At 34.1% G+C, this 24,719-nt stretch overlaps 3 protein-coding genes across 3 annotated transcripts; 1 reads left to right on the plus strand and 2 right to left on the minus strand.

The window, feature by feature from the left end:
- Positions 1 to 3,689: 3,689 nt before the first annotated feature.
- LOC105335614 (probable cytochrome P450 49a1) lies at positions 3,690 to 13,841 on the minus strand. Its single transcript, XM_011439589.4, has 10 exons — positions 13,709 to 13,841; positions 9,212 to 9,359; positions 8,385 to 8,610; positions 7,982 to 8,163; positions 7,587 to 7,774; positions 7,320 to 7,481; positions 6,711 to 6,874; positions 5,989 to 6,070; positions 5,513 to 5,719; positions 3,690 to 4,251 (listed from the first exon to the last, which is right to left on the minus strand). Exons 2-10 carry the CDS (start codon positions 9,357 to 9,359, stop codon positions 4,054 to 4,056), a joined length of 1,557 nt encoding a protein of 518 aa, XP_011437891.3. The 5' UTR covers positions 13,709 to 13,841; the 3' UTR covers positions 3,690 to 4,053.
- A 3,444-nt stretch (positions 13,842 to 17,285) lies between these two features.
- LOC105335615 (uncharacterized) lies at positions 17,286 to 18,953 on the minus strand. Its single transcript, XM_011439590.4, has 4 exons — positions 18,824 to 18,953; positions 17,923 to 18,065; positions 17,578 to 17,745; positions 17,286 to 17,401 (listed from the first exon to the last, which is right to left on the minus strand). Exons 1-4 carry the CDS (start codon positions 18,853 to 18,855, stop codon positions 17,310 to 17,312), a joined length of 435 nt encoding a protein of 144 aa, XP_011437892.2. The 5' UTR covers positions 18,856 to 18,953; the 3' UTR covers positions 17,286 to 17,309.
- Positions 18,954 to 19,178: 225 nt separating this feature from the next.
- On the plus strand, positions 19,179 to 23,357 carry LOC105335616 (uncharacterized). Its single transcript, XM_011439591.4, has 3 exons — positions 19,179 to 19,435; positions 20,486 to 21,190; positions 22,904 to 23,357. Exons 1-3 carry the CDS (start codon positions 19,402 to 19,404, stop codon positions 23,311 to 23,313), a joined length of 1,149 nt encoding a protein of 382 aa, XP_011437893.3. The 5' UTR covers positions 19,179 to 19,401; the 3' UTR covers positions 23,314 to 23,357.
- Positions 23,358 to 24,719: the final 1,362 nt, after the last annotated feature.

Below are 24,719 nucleotides of genomic sequence, written 5' to 3' on the forward strand. Positions count from 1 at the left end.
ATCACGGTCCTGTTCCATGAAACCAAATCAATGCAAAACACGGGAGAAGACATGCTTTTCCACTTTGTTTTTCTCGGATACCAGATTCCAGAAAGGAAATGGCCGTGTTTGCTGGCCATGATAATTCATAAACTGTTCCAGGATTCGATATTATCTCCCGTTACCTGTCTGTATTACCTGCTGTGAATTAATTGCCAAAGCACACTTCACGCCCCTTAGTAAATCGAAACCTCAAAATGACATCGGTTCAAAGCCGCGTTGTCTAACAGTGATATAAATCGTCAATAGTGTTCGATCTTATCGGGAGAAGTAACATGTTTCCATTATTTGGTTACATTTAACTAGATGTTAAAGGATCAGACTGAGATTTAACACCTACGCCGAACAATTGAACGTCTAAAAGCAACCCGAGCCATGGTCAGCCTCCAACATTACAGGTATTCAGCGTGCAGTGGGAACTAATGAATCCGTGGCCCAAGATTAATGGTTTAAGCAATACAAATTGTTATCATTAAGTGGCGGCTCAGGTGTCGGTCCGCTATCTAACAGTTTTCTAAGCACAGGTGATTGTTTCAGGTAACAAAGACTAGTCGTTATCTGGTAATTGAATTATTATTTACAAAGATAAACGACGTCAAAACGTTGTATAATTATTCGATATGGCGGTGTCGGTTTCTGTACATCGGTGACGGCTAGAGTAGCCAATCTTTAGCTGTCAATAAGTATTACATTCTCTATAGATCATACACTGCAGCTTGCTGACCCAACCTGTTGGGAATTGTCATCAAATCGAAGTAAATAATTCGTACACTGAAGAGGATTTTGAAACACAATTCTTTTTTAACAGCAGCACCTGCGATTTTTAAAATCTAAACATTGGCTTTTTATGAATATTATTAATAGACAATGTTATTAATGCATTATTATGTAATTGAATTCAGTTTGGAGAACATCATCATACCAAGAATTATGGGCTTAAGAGGAAAATGGCTATAAAAAGAGCTTTTTGGATCTAATTAAAGATCAGATTTTAGTTGATCCCTTCCGGTTGATGGAACTGAAAAGACGACTGTGTAAACAGAGTTAGGGTCTGTCCAATAACCAATCAGATTAGACGTCTCTTTCTGAAACGCAAATCTCCTGAAACTAAAGTTAATTTTTTCACGGATGTGCAATTTCTCAAATGTCACATTACATGACGGCGGATTGCACACGACTGAGTCTGCAGAATCTTAGATAATGGCGTTTTGCTCGGCGTTATTACATTTTGTACGCGACCCACTGAGAACAACAAATGGCGAGACCGTCAAAGCGTTTGAAATTCTGTCCGACACTGCCATTTGAAGACGACAGCCATCATAATTTCCATAACTATGATGACAGGGCAGTAGCATCACTAGGTAGTCTCTAACGCCGACAGATGGCGACTTTTTATGCAAAAAATCGTGATTTCAAATTTAGCTTTAATGAAGACTAAGACGTTATTGAATGTCCACATAAGAAGCATGTTGAAATATACTTTTTACAGATTTACATTAATCATAATTATCTTAGATATGAAATATATGCAAAACTGCAACAGTAAAACTCAATTTAAGAAAACGAATGTGAAAATGACTTGTTACTATGTATGTATTGCATTTCACTAAGTATATGACAAAATTGAATATTTATTCACATATACAAGGCCAATGTTATTAGCGAGTGTCTAGTAGAATACATACATGTATTATAGCTATTATTTATTTCATTACTTAAAAATCTTAAACACACGAATGTCAAGAACTATGGAGTTAATATGACTACATGTATTAAATTATTTAACTGAAAATCCAAAGTTAACAAACCATTTTAAAGTTATTTGGTATTAGGAGATTCTCGAGACCCAGAGGTAGGTCTACACACTGAACCTTCAGAAGTTCTAGTGAAGCAGGCATAATGTCCCTGATGAAGGCATTGATAAGCTTCATACCCCTTCTTCAGATCTCCGGATTATCCTAGCAAGCTCTCGGCAAGGTAAACAAGACTCAATAATGACCAGCAATAGTTTCTACCTCGGAAGGCGCACTCGTGTCTGGATGCTGGCGCCGGCGCTGTCCTCGTCATTTGTACGCACACAGTGTGAGCTAATGTAACTCAAAGGAAGTGAGCTGTAGAGTGAAAGAAAACGGCGTACATATATCACAGACCAAAGGCGGGGGTAATTGATATCTGTACCAAATAAAGAGGCCAGAAAAGCAGATTAAAACATCACAAGATCAATCTAATCAACCACGAACGCATCTTACTCTATCTGTCAATAACGCAAGGTTTACATTTATGTATAAGGTTTTGTGTTTGAACAATATTCACCAATCGAAAGCGGGAGGGTTATCTTTAATAATGAAGATTTTTTCTATAAAAAAGTCGAAGTCATACTTTCTTGCATTTCCTTGGGTAAACAGACAAATGTCAGTCAACCCAAAGATCATTGAAATTATAACTGAAAAAATAACGTTTGTAAATAAAGTTGTGATTGAATTATGAAGCATTGTAATGTTACTATGATGTTTCCATAATCTAGCAAGAACCAAAGGTATCGATTATACAGAGTGAAATATGTACCATGAGCATGCGCAGACAAATAATCAAGAAAGAGTAACAAAACCCTTGATACACCTTGATTAATTACTTATTGTTTTGCTGTCAACTTTGATTAATTGGTCCACAACTAACCTAAATATCATGTAGTTGCAACAGAAAGGCGTTTGTAAAAGGATAACTTTAGAAATCACAACCTGGACCAGATCCTATTTTATATGTTCAACTAAATAGATGGTATTTTGTATTTGTTCACTTGAAAAGATACCGTTATGGGGGTTTTTTTGTGGAAACATTTATGTTAAAACATTGAATATATTTAAAAGTGGGAAAGCTCATGTAGACGACCCAGTCCCTGCCTGTGGGGGTCCTGCCCCTCCGCACACCCCTCGGTCTCTCTCGTCTTCACCGGACTCACAACGAAATCCCAGACATGTCACGCCGAGAGTTCGAGCAGCGCGCACAATGATGACGACAGCATCCAGGCGCGGTCTCATAAGCTCTTCTTTCATGAAGGATATTTTACACAAATTACAAACGCTTGAATGACATGAATTTGCGGTCCGTACCGCTGGTTTGTAAATTTACAAATGCTGCAGAATGGGAGTTATTGAAGTTCAATGTAAGGCGACAAGAGTAAAATGAATCCCAGTGAATTGACAAGTTTATAAAAAGAATATTAAACCCAGCTCCCCGCTGAGAATCAGAAATGAAAATCTTTATAAATTATGAAGGGGTTTGATGTTGGTATAGTTGTGTTATGTGGAAATCAATCGTCAGGAAAAGTTATCTAGTCAAATCCAATAATCCGTAAATGAATGTTTAGCTGTGAATGGGGTGCTTAGTAAGGGGCTTTATGTAGATGATGGATGTGAAGCCAGTTAAAAGAAGCAGTCGTCGTCGCTTCATTACGGACCGCGTAGACGCTCCACTCCGGCGACAGACAGAGTAGACACACCAAACACGCTCGCCTATCTCTACATGTATCTCTATGTTTCTGTAGGGAGAACTTATGCATACCGTGTAATTCTTCAACTCGTACAGATTTTTTTGATGTTTTACTTCAAATCCTCAATGAAAAATTGGCATACATTTATAGTACGTTTCGATCTCACAACACTATGAAAAGCGCTCATAGTATGTAAACGCTCTTTTGTACTGAGTTCAGTTAAAATTTTCTACAAATTCAGTAAAACTCTTGTTCTCAATAACTGTATTTAATTTCATTAAAACGTCACACACAATTATTTTTTACCATTTCGCTCGATGAAAATTGAGATTGTGCACTTCAGTGCAACGAACAAACACACATTATCTTAACACATGGATTAAATTGTACATTTAAGTAAACAAACTATTTTAAGATAATCCAATTCTGATTCCAGTATGAGAAGAGTTCTGCACGGAGTTACCGGGAATTTAAGTAATTTACTTCAGAATATCACATGGTAATTTTCACTGATTTATTCAGTGTCAGAATGACAAAGGACTACTCTCTGGATGCTGGTACTGACAGGGTCTCTTCCGGTGTGAGATGTTTACGTCATCACTGCTTTGGAGCCTGTTCTGTAGGAGGATCGAGAACTTCCGGGAGGGCGTGGCAAACAACATGTAGTGGTAGGACAGTTCCTCTTCCGGGTCCGCAAGACTCAAAGAGTAGCGCTGAAGAAGCTGAAATCAACAGTGGTCAAAATCAAGAGGAGTTGCTGCATTAATCAAAGAATAATGGTGCACGTTTAATATTCTTTTCAATATAAATTTGCCCCCATAAACAGATTTGTCATATAGAAAATTAACACTGTAAGTTAGTAATGCAAAATATACTTAATATTTTAACCAAAGAAGAACTTAGGAAGATACAATTAACCAAAATACCTTATTAAAATTCTTTTGCGATCTGTTTAAAACATTTTGCTTATACAAGAGAATGTAATGTCCATTTGAAAAATTCATTTTCCCATTATGGATAATGATAAATTTCTCAAGTTGTTATGGTCTGATGAGTGAATTTGATCTAAACACGTGTTTGTTTAAGATTTGTTGAAGGAACAACACCATTATTATATTACTGTTTTATTCTATTACATCAACTGTTATAAAACAAAGAATTTCAGCGAAATTAATTTCTATATAAAAATGATATAAAATCCATTTTAAGGGAGCCTTTATTTACATTTCATTTACACTGTACATTTATTCATAGGACCACATTAGATTCGTCATATTAGATAGATCAGAAAATTATCAGTTACTGAAAACAAATAATAAGATAAGAATTCATCTGACAAGCCAAATCATAGATTCTGTATATCGATTAAAATATTTTTAAATAGGAAAACATATTTTAAAAATATTGACCTGAACGTTTTGTAAAAAAATACACAAGACATTTAAAAATTCTAATATTTACGAATATTAATAGTATTTCTCTACACTTTAAAAAAGCTACATTTAACATAAGCATGTACTATGAAAAGTTGTAAGAGCTTGATGCTGCAATATATGCCAACAATCAGAATCGTGCTGGACTCCAAAAATTGTATGATAAGTTTTATAAGCACAAATGTAGATGAAGTATCAGGGCTTGGATCATTATCATCTTATACTTTTAGTTTGTTATCTATCTAAATGTGGAACTGAATTAATTCTTGAATAAACCTTATCTAAAAATAAGTTTGATTAAACAAGTTACCTGTACAGGATAACTAAGTTTCGTACATCTTTCTAAGAAGCAATTAATTTTTCTTTTCGTCTCATTATTTTTTGGTAAAGTAACTACGATCCACGCCATTTTTTATTTAAAGATTAGACACAGTTGTTTCCTTTTTTGCGATGTCATCCTACAGTTTGAGGTGGGGAAATAGAATCAATATCATGAACAAACACCAACAATTTGTCGAGGGTTGATATCAAAGGCGATAATGACTAATACCTTAACAATGAATACATGCATCTGTAGCTCCGCGATTCTTTTCCCCACGCAGTTCCTTCTCCCAAAACCAAACGGGAGTACGGCGAATGGGTGAATGGTGGCCCGTGTCCCCGGGGTCCGTAACCACCTCTCGGGGATGTAGGCTAGTGGGTCAGGAAAATGGTCCTCATCCGACGAAATAACGCTGTTGCACAATACCAAAGTCGTCTAAAAGGACAAGTACTATTATTATTACATGTACTGCCTAAACATGAGATACTACTAGTATGGTTGATAAAATCTTTTGATTATGGCAAAATAACTTTAGAATTATAATAACTTCATATTATAAATGTTGAATTTACTTTACAGTTGGTTGTATGTAAGTACAAAATGTACACTATGAGATCTGTTGTCATATATTGAATTTTGAATTTACACCCACCAAGAAAATTAAGATTTAACGATTTGACACGAGTCCACCTATATCCGCTTACCCCACTAGGGATGGAGTATCCGGCCACCACTGTATCCCTCTCAACCTCTCTCCGAATACCGTCCCGTACAGGGGGCACAAGTCTGAAACAAAGTCAACAAAATGTCTACAAGTATGATCATCGATGTTCATGATCAACCATCAACTATGTTTTTATCGCAGATCCGTATTAAAGATTTGAAGAAAAATAAAGAACTGGTCATACAAGCAATGCTAAACTGTTAATGACTTTCTGATCATGCTATATTGAATTTGATGCTGACAAACAAAATGTGTTCGACTTATATAGTGGTCACACATTTTTAACACTCAACAAGACCGTATACCTTAAGAAAATACACATTTCTAGCTTATGCATGTAAGATTATGTCCAAAGTTGTATACAAAAGAAGTGTACTTGACTGTCCTTTTGATCAGACATCGTTACCTACACGTACTACCAATGAGTATATCAAATAAATTAAAGAAACAACCGTTTTCTTTGAATTTATCATTTAAAAATTCTGAATGTATGACATTCCTTTTCCCTTTTTTTGATAAGAACAAAGTGTTCATAAAATGAATCCTCCATTTTAAAGATTTTTGCGGGAGGATGTCGCTGTGTAGCTGATGGCTTTTGACCGTTGTTCAAATTTTCCACTTAACTAGGTTCACAAAGAATATTTTTTAATTAGGTTTTTACTAACTTAATGGCATTGTTGAGATATTGCCTGTAAGTCTTACCGCAGTGACTCTTTGATACAAGCTTTTAGGTACGGCATGTTAGCAAACATCGCCTCATTCAGCTCGCCATCTCCACACCTCTGTCTTATTTCTGTGTATAGTCTGTCTTGGGCTGTAGGATTCTTGGCCAAATCATAAAGGACAAACGACAAGACGTTTGCCGTCTAAAAAAGAGTAAGTTTAATATATCACCAAAGTCTAAAATAGTATGTTTACAGGGGTAAAGTATCGAGCAATACCATAGATTGTGTCGATAAATAAAATAGTATGTTTTTAGTTTAATGCCATAATTCCGAGCTTACATGAAGTTTATATTATGTTTTCATTAATGATTTTTGAAAGTTAATTTATAATGACAATAGACACAAGAATAATATCTATAGAAGGCAAAAAATGAAAAACGCCAAAAAACATAACTTTAAATTTACAGGATACAGAATTCATCATATATTGGAGCGATGGTATAATAATAACGGTTATTGAATCATAAAGAAGAGAATCAAATCGAGTGTACATAAATATTATTTGAATTTTTTAAAAGAATACCTGATACATAGAAACTGTTTATTTAGTACTCTTAAATATTGTGGTATTTTAGTGATTCCTTACAATGTCCACCCCTGCAATAAACAAATCCGTGATGGCGCTCTCCACGACGTCACGTGACATTCTGGGATCCAATAGCAATTGTTCCATGAACGTGAAGTCTTTAACAGATAGAGCAAGCTTGTAGTTAATCGTCTGTAGACAGTCGTCCATGAATTCCGAAGTCTAGCTGTGGTAAAAACAATACAAGTGAGGGTTATCTATCTTTCTGAAATCATTTCTGGATGCATGTTGTATAAAAAGAAAGATAACTGGAAGACCTATACACACCGCTTTCCGCACAATGCCATAAGATTGTTCAAAATCTCTGTAGAATTTGGTGGGGTAAAAGCAGTAGGACGGGAATCGATCAAACGACTGTCCCAGAAAGTAGTGGACGTCCCGAATACTGGAGAGTAGTTCTTGGTGATCCCTTGTCAAACAACCCAGCCTTGTGTTGTAACAAAGCATTCCAGAATCTGCAAAATATTTGTTTACAATTGAAGTCTGTTTACAGTAAGCATTATTCATTCATTAAGTAGGTTAATTTTTCACCATCATCAAGATTGAGAAATACTGTCTAGTAGTATAGTAAACAATATCTCAAAAAAAAAAAATACACAAAAATTTGAAGCAAAAAGTGGCCCACTTTATGACGAGGACTGAGGGGACTGGCGGTTACTCACTCTCCGCTGATAGTCGTGTCAGCTCAGACAGCGTATCCCGGAGTTGATTGCTTCCATCGATCCGGAATTTTATAAAATCATCCGCTATTTCAACAATCCATCTGAAGTGTCTGGAAATAGCATTAGGCTTGAGCATAAGTTCCTGGATGGGCTGTCGTAGTTTTATCCATTTTTCATTGTTTCTTTTCAATTGGAAAAAAATATGCAATTATATCAGTCTCTTTTCTATATTGTATAATTATGTTATATAATTTTGTTGAACATAGAATGTCAGTTTTTTGCTATTAAAATTTCTGTCGTATGATAAGAAATATTAACTTTAGATCAGATATTTGGCTTAACTCAATTATTGCAACTTCATTACTTTAAAGAATTATGTCGACAAAGTCAAAGGTAAACTTACTGAAACGCCATACTTAACGGGACGTTGTTTCTCTGGGCGTAAACACACATGAGTGAGGGGGTCGGTCGAATAGGGTACTTTTCGTACTGGAACAGGAGTCGCTGGAAGTCCATCGGATTGAACAGGAAAACCATCCACTGGTGGCCGAGCCTCTGTCTCACCACAGGACCGTGCCCGCGGCGGAGGTGTCGGAGGAGCTCGGTGAAAGTGCTCGGTAAAAACCGGCCTACAACACGTGATCAGATGACTTGTACTACCCAGGTTATACGAGTATTGCTCCAACCCAGTTCATACGAGTATAACTTGAGTAGACATTGAGTTCATTCCGTATAATTCAATTAATTATTTATGGTCAATAATTATATAAATCGCAACGTGTTACGGAGTTTCATCTTCTATACTATTACGCATGCGTATTTATTGTAAACAGAACACATGCAGGACTCGCAAAAATTCTCCTGGACGGGTTTATTGATATAAAAACGTCTTTCCTATTTCTTGAATGGGATTTTTATGTACTTGAACTGTCACAATCAACGTACTATAACAGATATCTCATACATTGAAGATAGTTTAACTGTTTTGTAGTGTTGTGTAAATTATACCATGGTTTGGGATTCACGAACCCGGGAAACCTCACTTGACTTTGTCTCGTGAGGTTAAACCCGGGATCGTAAACCCAAAACAAGGAATACTTTACACAAAACAGTTAAAATTGTATGTTATATCTTTTACTTACCAATGTTTATGAAGTATAAAATCTCCATGAATTGGTCCAACTAGATTCTGTTCTTTTCAGGCCATTTTGATAAAAAATAGAAACTCACCAAAAGGTTTGAAGTGAAAGACATGCCCTATGTAAGACAGGCTGTATCTACCCGAGGGGCCGGGAATGGCATCAAATGATTTAGGTTTCTCCTTTACAACCTGGTACGCGTGGTTAAACATCCTTCGTCGTGGAGTAAATGGGGTCATCTGCAGGAAATACCGGACTTTGTTATGTTTAAAGTACAAAATTGAAGATGTTTCACCCTAGCAGAAATATTCTCAAAACGACATCTAATACAAATAATTATATAAATAAAAGAAAGTAATGTATTTAAAACTATATCTGTATATATCTTATAAGATGACTCAATGAGTAAAGAGGCGTTTGTTAAAGATATGTTTAAATGTTGGACTTAAATAATAAAATTACGCGTTCCAAGGCAATAGAAAAATGCAGTGGACACCAAATAAAATAGCATAACTAATACAACAGACTACTAGTATTTAGTTTTGTGCGTACTGTACAAATAGATTTTGACTAATATCATAAGAGTGTTAAAGGTACATGTATTTGTGGCGTATTGTAGTGAAAAGCAATGATACGATCTGATTATTTGCTTCATTTCTATACTAAAAGATAGAACTTTCACACAAATTACGCTTTATAATTCAATCGCATTACAAAGATACAAAAAAAAAAATATATATTTTTTAATTTTTACCGGCACGGTAAAAAATACTAAAGATTTGAATTACCCCGCCTTAAATAAATCACGTGACATTCATTTGGTGACGACGACGAGAAAGATAGGTATACCGTTAAGTCTGATAGATTTGGCAATGAAAAAAAACCCCCTGAAACAGACTGAAAGGATAGGGACAAAGTGAAGATTGTCATCGGAGACCATGTAGATTGATGGAATAGAAATTAAAGGGGTTTTGCTAGTTAGGTTCGTGCTCCATGTGTTCCATGTCTTTTCTTTATAAGTTATAAACCACAAGTGGATTTTCGTTTCGAGGAATTTTTGAATAAAGCATAAATAAACACTCTCAGTACATGCATCCCCCAGGGAGAGGGGAAATTTACCCAGTTTACCGTCTCGATGATCCTAAAATCGTATTTCATTTCTATCACACAATAATCAACAATTTATATCGTTCTACATGAATGAATATCGGAATACTAATGCTCAGCTGATATAAGAATTATCCAATTTAAGACATGAAAGAGGTGATTCTAATTTGTAAACAAACTGTTCTTCCGTCGTGTTCTCAATACTAGGTTTTCCCGCACTCATGCGCAATGGCGTTATAAAAGCCGGATCACATTAATATTCATCAGATGTGTAGCAAAGTTTGGAGATAATAACTAAAGAAAGAACATGTTTTATGGGCCTAGCGTTTGTGAAACGTCTAATTAAAAGAAGCATGATGTATATTTTTACTCAAACTCATGTCAAAATTTTTACTCCAAATACGCCACATATATACCTTTAAATTTGAAATAAGATATTCTGCAATTCTATTTTAATCATCCTAGATTAGCTGTATAGAAATAAATCATACTGTGAATAGTTTTATTCGTTGCTGAAATTTAGCTATATGTGTACGTAGACGATGTACATATTCATACTTGTATTTCTTTAATCATTCCTAAATGTATATACATAAGCTTCTTCCAGACCGGCAAGTCGATAGTCTATGCCCTTGTTTATCAATTCACATACCAGACTTCAGATCATTGACCTCTACCCGTAAAGTTATTCAACCCTCGGTTACATGCATCCTACCTGTTTTCTACCTGTGGTTGGATCTGTGAATAAACTTGTAAATATGGAAAGTATGCCAGTGCACGATGTGATTGACCAGGGGTAGACTGTTTACTAAGCCACTAATGTTTTTATATGCTATGTTGTTTTGGTATCGTTATAAAATAAAAAATATAATGTATCAATATGATGAGACATTTGTAAGGAAATAAATTTACGAAAAATTTGATATAGATATATGAATGTCATGAATTTAGGCATCAGATTTAAATTTTAACTTAACTTTAAATTTCTGTTGTTTTTTTTCTTCAAAGTACATGCTTCACTACCAATGTTTGTATTAGAAAATAAATCATTATTTTTGACTGTTATTTATATACCAGTCTTTATAGATAATATGCGATCATTGGATCTGTCACAAATATCTATAAATATTGCAAAATTTGAATAAGAAATGAATATGAGCCAGAATAATATATGATTAAAAAAGTTAATTTTTGGCTTAGTTTAGCAGTTTTTGAGCTATGAAAAAGGACACACGTGTACAACCTTATTATTTTCTTATTGTTTGTTGAATCAATACAACCACCTGTATATACTGTCCTGTATTATACTATACTATATACTACGGTATGATATGATATGGTATGCTATAAATATGATATGCTATAGTTATATACAATACTTTTCTGTACCGTGTTCATTAAACTATACTAAGTTTTGCTGCTTTATACTATGTTTGTTGCACTATACCATATTTTGTTGGACTTTACCATGTTTTGCTGCACTATAGCATGTCATGATGTACTTTATCATGGTTTGTTGTATTATACCATATTTTGTTGTACGATACTATGTTTTGTTGTACTATTATACAATGTTTTGTTGTACTATCATACCATGTTTTGTTGTACTATCATACCATGTTTTGTTGTACTATTGTACCATGTTTTGTTGTGCTATACCATGTTTTGTTGTACTATATCATGTTTTGTTGTACTATTATATCATGTTTTGTTGTAATAATATACCATGTTTTGCTGTACTATACCATGTTTTGTTGTACTATATCATGTTTTGTTGTATTATTATATCATGTTTTGTTGTACTAATATACCATGTTTTGTTGTACTATATCATGTTTTGTTGTACTATTATACCATATTTTTTTTTGTACTATTATACCATGTTTTGTTGTACTATTATACCATGTTTTGTTGTGCTATACCATGTTTTGTTGTTCTATAGCATGTTTTGTTGTACTATTATACCATGTTTTGTTGTACTATACCATATTATGTTGTACGATACTATGTTTTGTTGTACTATTTTACAATGTTTTGTTGTGCTATAGCATGTTTTGTTGTACTATTATACCATGTTTTGTTGTACTATTATACAATGTTTTGTTGTACTATCATACCATGTTTTGTTGTACTATCATACCATGTTTTGTTGCTATTATACCATGTTTTGTTGTACTTTTATACTATGTTTTGTTGTAATATACCTTATTTTGTTGCACTATTATACCATGTTTGTTGCACTATTATACCATGTTTTGTTGTGCTATACCATGTTTTGTTGTTCTATAGCATGTTTTGTTGTACTATTATACCCTGTTTTGTTATGCTATACCATGTTTTGTTGTACTATTTTACCATGTTTTGCGGAACTAAGTATTAAACCATGTTTTGTTGTACTATAACAGTCTTTGCCGTTCTATAGCATGTTTTGTTGTACTATTATACCATGTTTGCTGTGCTATTATACCATGTTTTGTTGTATTATTATACCATGTTTTGCTGTGCTATTATACCATGTTTTGTTGTTCTATAGCATGTTTTGCTGTACTATACATATTTGTTTTAGCAAGTTTTTAAGGTTCATAAGCCTGGTACAATAAAGTAAAATAAATTTATTATGTACATGTTTATTTTTTTTTAATTATTATATATTGTATATTGGGCTTTTTTCGCCCCGTGGTTTTTTTCTTTCGAGTTTCTTCCCTTGCATACGGTTTCGCTCCGTCTTGAATTCGCACAGACTCATTCAAAAATACATATAGACATTTTTCTAATCAACACATTTATCTAAAAATTGTTTTCTATTCAGCAAGACTTAGATTTGCCCGCTTACAATGAGGGTAAAATAAGACATTGGCCTGTATACGGCAAACAAAAGGTCCTATATTATTATGTGTAAAAAAACAACACCAAAAAACCTGCAATTGCTCTCCTGATACGTGATGTGCCGACTGCTTATGTTTCAATTGTAGTATTTAAAAAAAAAATTAGGCAAATAATATAAAAAGTCATGTTATATGTTTTGCTGGCTTACTTAATTGGAATTTCCCTTTGAGATCAATTAAGAACATTAGTCGTTTTTTTATTCATTGTTTTAATGCTGTATATATAAAATTACGGGTACATATTAGATATCACTATTTTAATCCTTATTAAATACACTTTGTTCAAATGACCAAAAATCCAGAAATATTGACGTAACAATACATAATAGCAATGCTTTTAAATTAAATGAATAGCGTTTATCAATTTTTTTTAATTATACATGTATTCTACTACTAGTATTTATTTTTAATGTCATGTTCTTGTACTTTTGATAAAATTTTCTCATTCAAAGAAATTTCCAAATAAATTGGGTCCATTACGTGTACATCACATGTAGAATTTCATTTTTATCAATTAATGGTGTTAGGGTATGCTTAATTATGATTAAATCTCTAAAATAAAAAAAAATATACATATAAAAAAAAACACCACTTACCTTATACCACAACGTGTTCTTCAGAGAGACCGACTGATCCCCTGGTTATTTCATCTCGGCTAATTAACGGCATGTTTAATATCCAGACTCCTCGGCCAATGGCAGAAGGACTGTGCGATTGAATAAGACGTGTATCATCTGCATTAATAAACGTCAAATACATTGGTTACAATCATAATTATGAATGACTGTCACAGTTGTTTGTATTTGCGTAAATGGGCGTCATTTCCTGCTAGTCTGTCCCAAGATATTTATGCTGCATATTTGAACAATTTTTTATAAAACTACACATGTCTGTGACAGGAGTGCAATTGAAATCGATGAAAGGGAAAATTTCCAAGATAACTTCATTCACACATTATCATTTTTCCCTCGTAAAAATTCACAGGAACGAAAAAGAGATTTCCTTCGGAGATTTATAATGGGGAATGTTGACATTTTTTCTCCATTCGGAAGTACTCGGGACACCTCGCGCAAGTTTTCAACGTTATCACCCGGGCGTCTTCATCTCCTTAGCAATGGAAAATTCCAGTAGACTTTTAATTTTTAGCCGTGTATTGATACCCGACTAGCTAGAGGGGGCGTTTGAAAGGTGAAATCTTGGGATTTTTTCACACTATTGAATGAACATCGTCTGAACCAAGAGGTATTTATAAATATCGAATAATTTAAGAAATATGCGGCAAAAATATCTTGGGACAGACTGTAGAGTTGGCATTTTGCATACTCTTGTAGAAGTTGTAGTTTTGTACCCGTGTCAATGCATGTGAACGTCTAACTGACTAGGTTATTAGTCCCCTACCGGTTTTCACCGGAGGGGACTATAGCTTTCCTCTGCATCCGTCAGTCCGTCCGTCTGTCTGTCCCACTTCAGTTTTCCACACTTTTTTTCTTCATGCGTTTGAGGAATAATATGAAATTTGCTGAACAGCTTCAAAATGTCAAACTACAGATCAAGTTTACACTTTTGTAGCGTCTGGTTGACATATTTTCGAGAAAATTAATTTTTTATATTCCAATTTTTTAATGTTCGGGTTCGATATTCTGCATAACAGTGCATCGTTTTCACAATTTCCACAAACCGGTAGGGGACGTGTATTGCTTATGCAATACTCTCAGAGTGCTTGTTGTAGTTGCATTCATGGGGACTCAGGTCGAGCTTATTTAAAAAATAAAATGCTATCTATGGTGATTTTTGCGGGATATGAAAGTGGCGACATTGAAGAAAAAAATCAACTTTTTTTCTGCAATGTTGCCCCCTTCATAACCCGCAAGAATATTCAAAAAAGCATTTTATTGTTTATATTTACATCTTATTTAAACAAATCAATAAATTGATTGTAAAAAGTAAGTAGAATTCACTAAATTACTGATATAATGTTAATCAGTATATCAGCTGAAAGAAACAGCCAAATTGTCTCCCATGGGACTATGAGTCGGACATCATCAGGAATATTTCGTGCAGTCCGTGATTTTTCTTAGGTCGCTGTAGGTTTTACCAATCGATAAACAGGGCGTGTAGATTTCAGTCTTGCTGTTTCTATATTATACTACAGTATCACACCAACCATGTTCAACAGGTTGAACGTCACGGAGCATATAATGTTGGCATTGTTATTATTATTGTATCTGCAATGCAAGTAGCGTAACTTAATTCAATTCATAGCCGTTTGAATCACCAAAGGACCATCTGAATTTACTGTTTATATTTATTTTCCCCTTTGATTCTCTTAAATGCAACATTGTAATAAACTTGCATATTAAGTGAATAGATAACAATCCAGTGAATGATTTATAATATTTTTTTCTTTGAGTTTTGCCTATCCCCTGTAGAATATAAAAACCCTGTCAAACAAGTACAATCCCTTGTCCTTGTTACGAAACAACGCCTGTGTGATTTATGGAGGATAATCCAAAATAGTCTCCAAGACAGAATTATGTCCATTGCGCGAATGAAAAGTTACATTAAAAAACAACAATTAAACAGACCTACGAATTTCCTGTCAGGGCGGTTTATAATGATCAAAATTAAATGAAAATTGCATTAAGTGTAGCATAAACCTCACCCATGCATGACCTTACGTTACAAATGTTGATTTAGATTTTATATCTTTTATTTACAAAAAGAAACGTTAACTATACACAGAACAGTACAAGTTTGGTTTTCTATTCCAGGCAGATTAATTCAAATAGGTTTCAAGATTTGAATGAATGGAAAAGGCCTAGTAAGACAATAAAAACCTTTATTTAAAGATGGGACACCAAAACTAGGGCAATTTAGGGATAATTTGCATTATAAAAGTACAACCATTTATGGTTTGCTCAAGGCCCTTCTTGCGTCATTTATCAAATGATGCAGGCCAATATATTAAGGTTGTTGCACTGATGAAAAAATGACAATAACAAACCGTGAATCATCTCAAACTGATGAAAGTACTTTCATTGGTACTTAGTTTTATAAGATAGTGTTACAAAAGTTAAAAGAATATCGTTTGTACCAAGTCTAGTAAGATAGTGTTACAAAAGTCAAAAGAATATCGCACGAGGCCAAATTAACGACTGACTTATCTTTACCTTTCAGAATAGCTACAATGTATAATTATCCGGGGTTTTTTTTGTGGCATAAAATATGCGAAAATGTGGTAGATATGTGATTTTAATAGTTCCTAATAACAAACAATACCGGATATAATTTCTGCATATTGCTATGTCAAAGTGATCGCGAAAAAACTCCGAAATTAGATAATCACGAAATGAACTGAATATACCTTATATATTAATTATATCATGAATATTTTAATACACTTAACATGTATGTATTTTACAACAGTGTATGCGGCCTTTTTGAAGAACCCTTATACGTGAGTTGTGATTTTTTATGTTTATTAATCGTTATTGTTAATGCAAAATTTAGATTTGATAGTTTTTTTCCTCTGAATTTACAAAGATCCAAACCCTTATTTAGATTATATCGTTAATGCAAAGTCTTATTCGGATATAAACGTTTTGACGTGCAAACTTCAAATTTTCAAAGATGAACTATTCAGTTAAGGTGGAATACACATCATCACACAATGGCTGACCTCTGATCGAAATGACTTAAAGTTTTCATTTTATTGAAAGGATTTTATCGACGGAAACATGTAACTTACTCCATAGCTGAGTGGATAACGTGTCGGCCTTGTGATTCGTACATCCGAGTTCGAATCCTGCATGGGCTCTTGTTTTTACTAACTGAATTGAATTTTTTCAAATATTTATTTTTTATCCCCAAACTGCAAATTTTTTCGAATATTTAATATATTTACAGTTTTTTTACCATTAAATCTTTTATAATCAAATAATTTACAGTTAATTTGAGTGAATTTTTTGTGTTATTCCACCTTAAATGAATTAAATCTAAGATACATGTTGTACAAGTAAAAATATGGACATTATTTGAAATAAAATCAAGATTAAGGATGAATACCGATTTTATCTTTTCATATCGAATTCAATTCCTAGACTGATATATATTTGTTGTGTTGTGCTGAGCAAATATATCATATATCATATATCTAATCCAAAAGAAATCTCATAAAAGAAAAGAAGTTTATTTGTATCAGTGATGGGCGACGGAATGCAATGAATGCCTGCCGTATCTGTTACTCCAGCCACTCCTAAACTCGCTGGCGGAGAGGTGTTGATTCCTGTCTGTAACAGAATATTTTCAGAAAAATTAAAATGCTTCTAAAACTGCGCAAGTAACTCCTGACAGGAATAAAAAATGAAAAACAAAACAATAAACTAGTGGGAATATTAATTAAGGAAGTCAACATGCTCATATATATATATCTTAGAATTGCATAAGTCTAAGAGCCCGTTCTCACCGTGATCAAACTCCTGGAATATGTTGTTTAAGTCGGTACCCGTGACAACCATGTCTCGGTCAACGTCCGATTCCATGAAGATCAGCAGACCGGCGGTCCTGTCCTGGATGTCACAGTGCCCGGTTCTCCAGCCGTTGATCATCTCGTCACGTGACACTTGTCCATCGGCTAAAGACAAAAATTACACTACTACACTTGGAACAATACATTTCCAACAAACAGACCGAAGATTACGGTATACAGAAATACTAAGCGTTCCCGGACTAAGAATTTTTGAACCGTATTGAGTCTCTATCCATGATATCGTAGTTATAACAAACTTAGATTATTGAGACATTATTATACCTGGAAACTCGGTATCAAATGTTGGTATAAAAATGCCCTTGAATTCGTCAAAACTGAGACCGTCCCGGTGGTCCCTGTCATAAACGTCAAACAGGGCGGGGCAATGGTGGTCCGACCTGACCCCTAGGGCGGACAGGATCAGCCTGAACAAAGAAAACCAGAGGATATAGCATTGTCTACAGATAAGTCACAGGAGGCTGTATGGTCATCAAATTATCCATATTCATATCTACTTAAATAGTTATAATTTATTTCTGGTTGTAACGTGATTTCTGATTGGTTAAAAAAAAATTTCCATCGTATAGTATGTTGCCAACATCATACTAAGACTAACGTCTAAAACGTATCAATCCGCCTGACGTTGCGTTTGAAATGTCATTTTAAAGGTCTTATGGCTGTTTTTTTTAAATCTACAAATAATTAATTTATAAGTTGTTTACGATATAAAATGGTTTGGAACAATTTACGCTTCATTATGAACGTGAACTGCCCCAAACCCTTGCATATCGTATAAAACTAATAAATATTGAATTCACTCCTTAATAGATATGTTATTTTTTTAAAACATAAACTGTCATTTAGTGTAGGAAAGTTTCAAACATTTTAGCTTCACAACTTCAATGTTATCCTTAATTACTAAATCATAATTAAGAGCTCTTCTTCCTAATAAGATCAAATACATGTATATTTTAGAGATGGGCGACTAAAAAATCCTCTAAAAATAGATTAGTGTAAAACTTAAATTTTTACAATTAATTTGAATGAAGTATAAACTTATAATGTAATCTATGTATTTCTGATCTACCTATGTACAGAGGCCAGTTTTAAAGACAATAGTCGATCAGACAGCATACAATTTGAAATACTTTTTAACGCATTCAGAAGATAAAAAAAACCTTACACACAGGCTACAAAAACTGGACTGGATTCCATCGTGATAGAACTCTGTCAACTATAGAGATAAGAACCAGGAATGGGCCAGTGCGTCGCTCTGGGAACTACATTGTACGTGTAAGTAGACCAGTACTGATAGCGAATGCCTAATACTCAGTAATAATACCGTACATCGTGGGTGTATGAAAGAACCATCAAGCTAAAGTTCAAATTATAGATATTATTTACAGACTAGTGCCACATTTTGGATTTTTTTTGGTTTTTTTTTTTAGAAATTACAAATCAACACAGTTTACGTTTCTCTTTATTTTATATTAAGAAAATCTTAACATTCTACAATGTACATTATTGTTTTATTCCGATTGATCAAATCACGGTTTATCATCAATCAAATAATTCCTTAAGAATGCGGCAGGGAAGAACGGTCTGTTTCCCTGTCTCCTTGAGTCCCAATCCTCTTTGGGTAATGCTGGCTGGAATGTTGCTAAACTGACGATATTTGTTGTTCAAAGCTTTATAATAAAGTGAACGCTCAGCTTCATCCAAAACTCAGCTTCCTCCAAAACAAAGAACAGACTTTGCAGGATGCACTGGTGGATTTGTTATTTTGCTCTTTTAGGTAGGCAATAGTAAATATATAATATAGGTTAGAAGTTCACTTAAGGACGTTGTTTACTCAGGGTTTGAGTTCTCAAATTCGGATTGTTATAAAGTTCAATTTCATGAATAAAATTTGTTCTAACCACTAAAAGTATTTATGAAATGAATTATTATTGACAAACCATTCAATATTTTTACTATATTATGGAATTAGGCTTAAGCAAAGTTGGACTTTTAGCAAACCAGAGGAAATTCGGACAAAAATTTTCAGATTTTGTTTTTCACTGAAATATGTTTGGTAGTTCTGAAATATTCAAAGTTAAGATTTTATTAGTTAGTTAACATAATTTTGCATATTTTCTGTTGGTTTTATCTCCCTTTTTCGTTAAGATATTCGAATGGCACACAATACAACAATATTGAAAAATGCCTAAAAACAATAAAAGACACCATATCTCAAAATTTTGATCATTGACCTCATATAACTTTTATGCCTGCAGAGTAAGGTCAATATACCTAGTTTAATGCTATTAATGTTTTAGTATTATCATCATTCAGTTTTCTGTAAAATTAAATAAAAAAGGGTAGGAATTTGAAAACTAATAGAGGAAATTCGGACTGGAATATTAAAAAAAAATTGTGAATGAAAACTTATTGTTTTGTGTCTGTTGAGTGTCACTGCCATTCATAAACTGTATTTCATTTTTAAAAGTGTTTAGCAATTTGTATTATTTTCACAATTAAGAAAATTTCAATCATAGTGTAAAATTTTTAGGGACTTTTCTTAAATTTCCAAAAAATATTCAATGACCATTATCTCAAAAAGTAGGCCATTAACCGACTTTTTTAAATTAAAAAATAGCACTCCCATGATAGGTCTTTAACACACAATAGATGGTTTTTCATTATAATCAGTGGAATTTTTTTTCATTCTGAGTAAACGTATACCTTAATATACTTCAAAGGTTTGAGTAAAACGGAATCATTATCATTTACTAGTCCATGTATGTGCATTTATACAAATTTGTAAATTCATAATAAAAGCAATACATATAAACTTTTATTGAAGACATTGTGGCAGAGACAGCTCCCAGCCCGTTGTTTCAATGGCCTTTGGGGGACAAGTCAGGATTGCTAGAAGTTCTCTCGCAAGGTCCTAGCATGCAGAAGCCGGGAAATCACTGTTTTCAATTCGGAGACAATGCAGTTAATATTCCGTATCAAGCTATAAGAATAGAGAGCCCTACAACCCCATATCTGTCGGTACTGTTAAACGAACAAAACTCATTTCGAGACCTCGCAATTTCCATGTACATCAAATCCTCAGGCAAACCAAAAGGAACCCTTCTTCAGTACAATTCAGACTCTGCAGAGAAAATTCGAGTCGTCTTTGATCCATTCGAGGGTTTTGCGGTCATTTCGTTCCGTGATGAGTACGACATTCCGGCAGGGATCGTGGTGGCTGATGGGATTGCTGTCCCCGACACGTGGACCCACGTGATCTTTCAGAGAGCGTACAAGACAGGTCGGATCACTGTTTACGTTAATGGAGAGAGGGTCGTAGACGAGGACGACGAATTTCAAGACGAGGTCTCACTTCCGGCGACCGGTCAGTTGTTTCTAGGAAACACTGACCCACCTAACTCCGAGGGTGACCAGCAGTTTGAAGGCTTCATTTCTTGTCTCCAGATATTTACACACACACTTAATACAAAAGACATCATAGCCACGCAGAAGTTTTGTCTTCCAGAGCAGTGGAACCTTGGATATCAAGGTAACAGTTTCTACATTACGTATCAAGTGGAATTCTATGACACAGGAATCTATTATCAAAAGATGTGTATTATAAGTATGTCATCAATAATACTAAGTAATAGTTATTTGCTTGAATGAGAAATTATCTTGATGATCCCGTAATATATGTCAACGGCCCTTTATAAGTTGAAATAAAATCTACCTTGATATTGATATTTTTCAAATAAAAAGAATTATCGCCTCAATCTCACTATTGAAGGGAAACTTAGCGAACAGAAATAACGTCTGTTAGAATAAAACGCGAAACGTACAAATAATGCATTCGCATGGATGAAGATTAAGACTTGTAACTTTATGAAAGGTTAAAGCTGACATGAATTCATAAAAGCATTTGGTCGCCATATTAGTTTTGATCGCTCCTCTACCGCCACTGGGGTATATACACCGGTTGAGAAAGTTACGGTCGGTTGCTTTCCGATCGAGGCATTCACGTTGCACGGACTTCTAAATGCATGAACTACACATTGTGCATGTAGTAAAATGTAGTAATAAAGAATAAAGAAAACAACAATCAATGAAATACAAAGTATATTTATTTTTTGATGTCCAAGGTATCCAAGGTATCTGTATTATTTTGCACAGATAGTGCTGCCTTACTTCGCATGCACATCGAACACGTGTGTCGTTCATACAGAGTGCATAACGTCTGCATCTTCTTGAAAACCCCGGCGACACTACATCCAACACAGTAGATAAATGATAGTAAATCCAAGAAAGTAACAACGTTTCTATCCGTTCCTACAAAAACTCCCCGTTTATAAAATCCATGCGATAATTGACATTGCTCTATCTGCCACGGTGTGTGGTTTGCGCATGTGCGATGTTATAACATACACAGGAAAACGGTCTACAATTATCGAGGATTCTGAAGTATCTGCGCCTGGATTTCAGTCTGTCTTGTTTCGTCGTTTATTGGATATATATTGCCAGTGAAGTGGTTGTCATATTATTTTTGTTCAAAACGCGTTTTTACAAGTTTTTTCGTCCAAGGTAATGTCTTCGGGTGTGTGAAATTCCTGAATGGGGTGAAGCATGACGAGGGCTCTCGGCCTTATATAGGGTGTGTGTAGCGATGAGCAGAACAATAGAAATCGACAACTAATATGGCGGTAGTCGGAGATAAAAGGGAAGTAATGCGTATTTATGAATTCATGTCAGCTTTAATCGAGTCCACACCATGTAAACCACATCAGTTTATAACTTCTTTTATACAGTTAAACATGGGCACATTGAGGTAAATTTTCTCCTTTCACCTATAGATACATTTTGACAAAATGCATTTATCATGTGAAGAAGAAAATGAACCTACATGTAATGAAGCGTTTGTATTTTTTAAAATGCTTTGAAATGTGGGGCGAGGCTAAAAGTCCACGGGAATTGCTTTTAGAAAATGTACCCCTAAGCTTACCATAGATAATGATTGACAACTCCCATCTGGTTGTTTTATATTCCAAATGGATGAAAAGGGATTATACATGTATGAGAGTACAAAAACCAATAGTACAGTCATGCATAATAAAATAAACATTCCGATATAATTTTTTGGTGAATTTACTGAGGGCCGTACCTCACATCACACAAAATTAGTTAGATACAACGAACACGATAATTCTAAAAGCAAAGAAGTGTATAACATACAGTTTGTTAAAAAATTCTCTTTTTATGTTTTCAGTCAATTTTGTACGGGAAAATGAGAAATCAAGAATTCGATGTGAAACTGTGAATCCGGATTCAGCTTCAAAATACAAGATCATAACAATGAGCCACTTGGTGAACGAAAAAAATTGGAGAGATCTCAAAGATCACTTCCGGTGGGAACAAAGCGGGAAATCTGATGGATATTTTCGGTTAACTGAAAACAAGAGGGCGCCATTACCAGGGACACTTACTATTGGCAACGTCAAAGTTGTGGATCTGAAAACATGTGCGCGCCTCTGTATTCGTGTAGGTGGGTGCATGGCATTTGCTTTCACGACATCAGGTTCTGATGTTAACAAATGTCTGCTGTTTGACGTCATTCCTGTGCCGTTGATTATGCAGTCAAACGTCAAGTTCTTTGTAAAAAAGGGAGTCACTTACTAGGGAATTTATATAACTGATCTATTAAAATTAAAACAGAAGTTGACCAGTCACCTGAGTGAGTGAATTTCTATTCTGTTGTCATTTCAAAGTTTAAGTTTTACACTGCTCTAGAGCGTGCAAAATTTGATTTCAAAATTATGGTAGAACAATTTCCGACGATATACAATAACCTTTGCTGAAAACTTTCTCATCAATTTTATATACAGAGAAACTAATTACAAGAGAAGTAAAGAAGAAAGCTCGTTCTTTACCTATCATACCTTTAAGGCAACCAACTGGTGGAAATTTTGCTAGAGATTACTTTAGTTACTCAAAGAAATGAACTCGAATTACAAAACAAGTACATATTTGATTTCGTAAAATATCACCTCCTCTATTTGATTCACATTTTTAGAATTACTTTGGAGTTTGCGGTGGCTTAATTTTCGTCGACTTCATGGATACAACTCGCCCACAACATCAACGGCGAATTGGGAAGCTTTATTCGTTATACATAGAAAAGAATCAACGAAATTACTTGTACATCACCAGGAACCTTGGAATGATTGATACCTGGTACTAAATCAAAATTGGTCCTAACTTAATTTAATGACTCCAAATTAAATTAACTTTAACCTGCCTTTTATATTAGATAAAGTTGTAAGGCAAACTCCAAAAAGTTAACATTGTGGATAGTGATGAGCAGTCCGTTACACTTTGATCTTATTTTCTGTTATATAATTAATATATTAGTCTAAATTCTATAATGGTGAAAGTCTTTTTAAAAAAAACCCGATTATCATTCATTTTAGATGACAACAAATTAGTACATTTTTGTGCACATCATCTATTTTGTCTTTATTCCTCAATTGGTTCATGGCGTTTACGAGAAAGAAAAGAATATGAAGAAAATAACTGAGCAACAATTTGCTTAAGACCAATAGACATTGAATGAGACTTGCATGTCCGTTGACATTGTCGTTCACTTTATTTTATCCAAGCTGAACCACCCCTACGAATGTCATTGTCATTTAAAGTAGTACGAAACACCCCTGAAATTATTTATTTGAAATATTTTCTCAAAAACAGAAAAGAATGACTTAATATTAATATGTAAAAATTAATTTCAATCCATTGTCTTTAGAATCAAAAATATATAATCATACTCAAGGCTAAAAAAGAAATTAAGTTACAACGTTTTTAACAATTTTGAAACATACAATTGGAAGGTGTTCATTTGATTTTTGTGCAATTTTGCTTTATGTCATTTAAATGATATTCAGAACAGAGTTATTGTCCGTCTTTACCACTCTACACGTGGTTGAAAATATAAGTTCTGAATCATAGCCATGTTTGATGCATTACCAATGCTTTTTTAAAAAATGAATGGGTATTTGTTTTGAATTAAAACTTAGTATATCGAGCCA

This window comes from Magallana gigas, chromosome 3, assembly GCF_963853765.1.
Source record: "Magallana gigas chromosome 3, xbMagGiga1.1, whole genome shotgun sequence".
NCBI classification, from domain to species: domain Eukaryota; kingdom Metazoa; phylum Mollusca; class Bivalvia; order Ostreida; family Ostreidae; genus Magallana; species Magallana gigas.

Coding starts and splice junctions, on each gene's coding strand:
- LOC105335614 (XM_011439589.4), bottom strand. CDS start 9,359: ATGACCCCATTTACTCCACGACGAAGGATGTTTAACCACGCGTACCAG. Junction 8,164..8,384: donor CCGTTAAGTATGGCGTTTCA/GTAAGTTTACCT, acceptor CCAATTGAAAAG/AAACAATGAAAAATGGATAA. Junction 7,482..7,586: donor ATGGCATTGTGCGGAAAGCG/GTGTGTATAGGT, acceptor TACCACAGCTAG/ACTTCGGAATTCATGGACGA.
- LOC105335615 (XM_011439590.4), bottom strand. CDS start 18,855: ATGGAATCCAGTCCAGTTTTTGTAGCCTGTGT. Junction 18,066..18,823: donor CCAGTTTTTGTAGCCTGTGT/GTAAGGTTTTTT, acceptor TTCTTTGTTCAG/GCTGATCCTGTCCGCCCTAG. Junction 17,402..17,577: donor ATTCCAGGAGTTTGATCACG/GTGAGAACGGGC, acceptor ATTCTGTTACAG/ACAGGAATCAACACCTCTCC.
- LOC105335616 (XM_011439591.4), top strand. CDS start 19,402: ATGCACTGGTGGATTTGTTATTTTGCTCTTTTAG. Junction 19,436..20,485: donor TTGTTATTTTGCTCTTTTAG/GTAGGCAATAGT, acceptor CTTTTATTGAAG/ACATTGTGGCAGAGACAGCT. Junction 21,191..22,903: donor GTGGAACCTTGGATATCAAG/GTAACAGTTTCT, acceptor TTATGTTTTCAG/TCAATTTTGTACGGGAAAAT.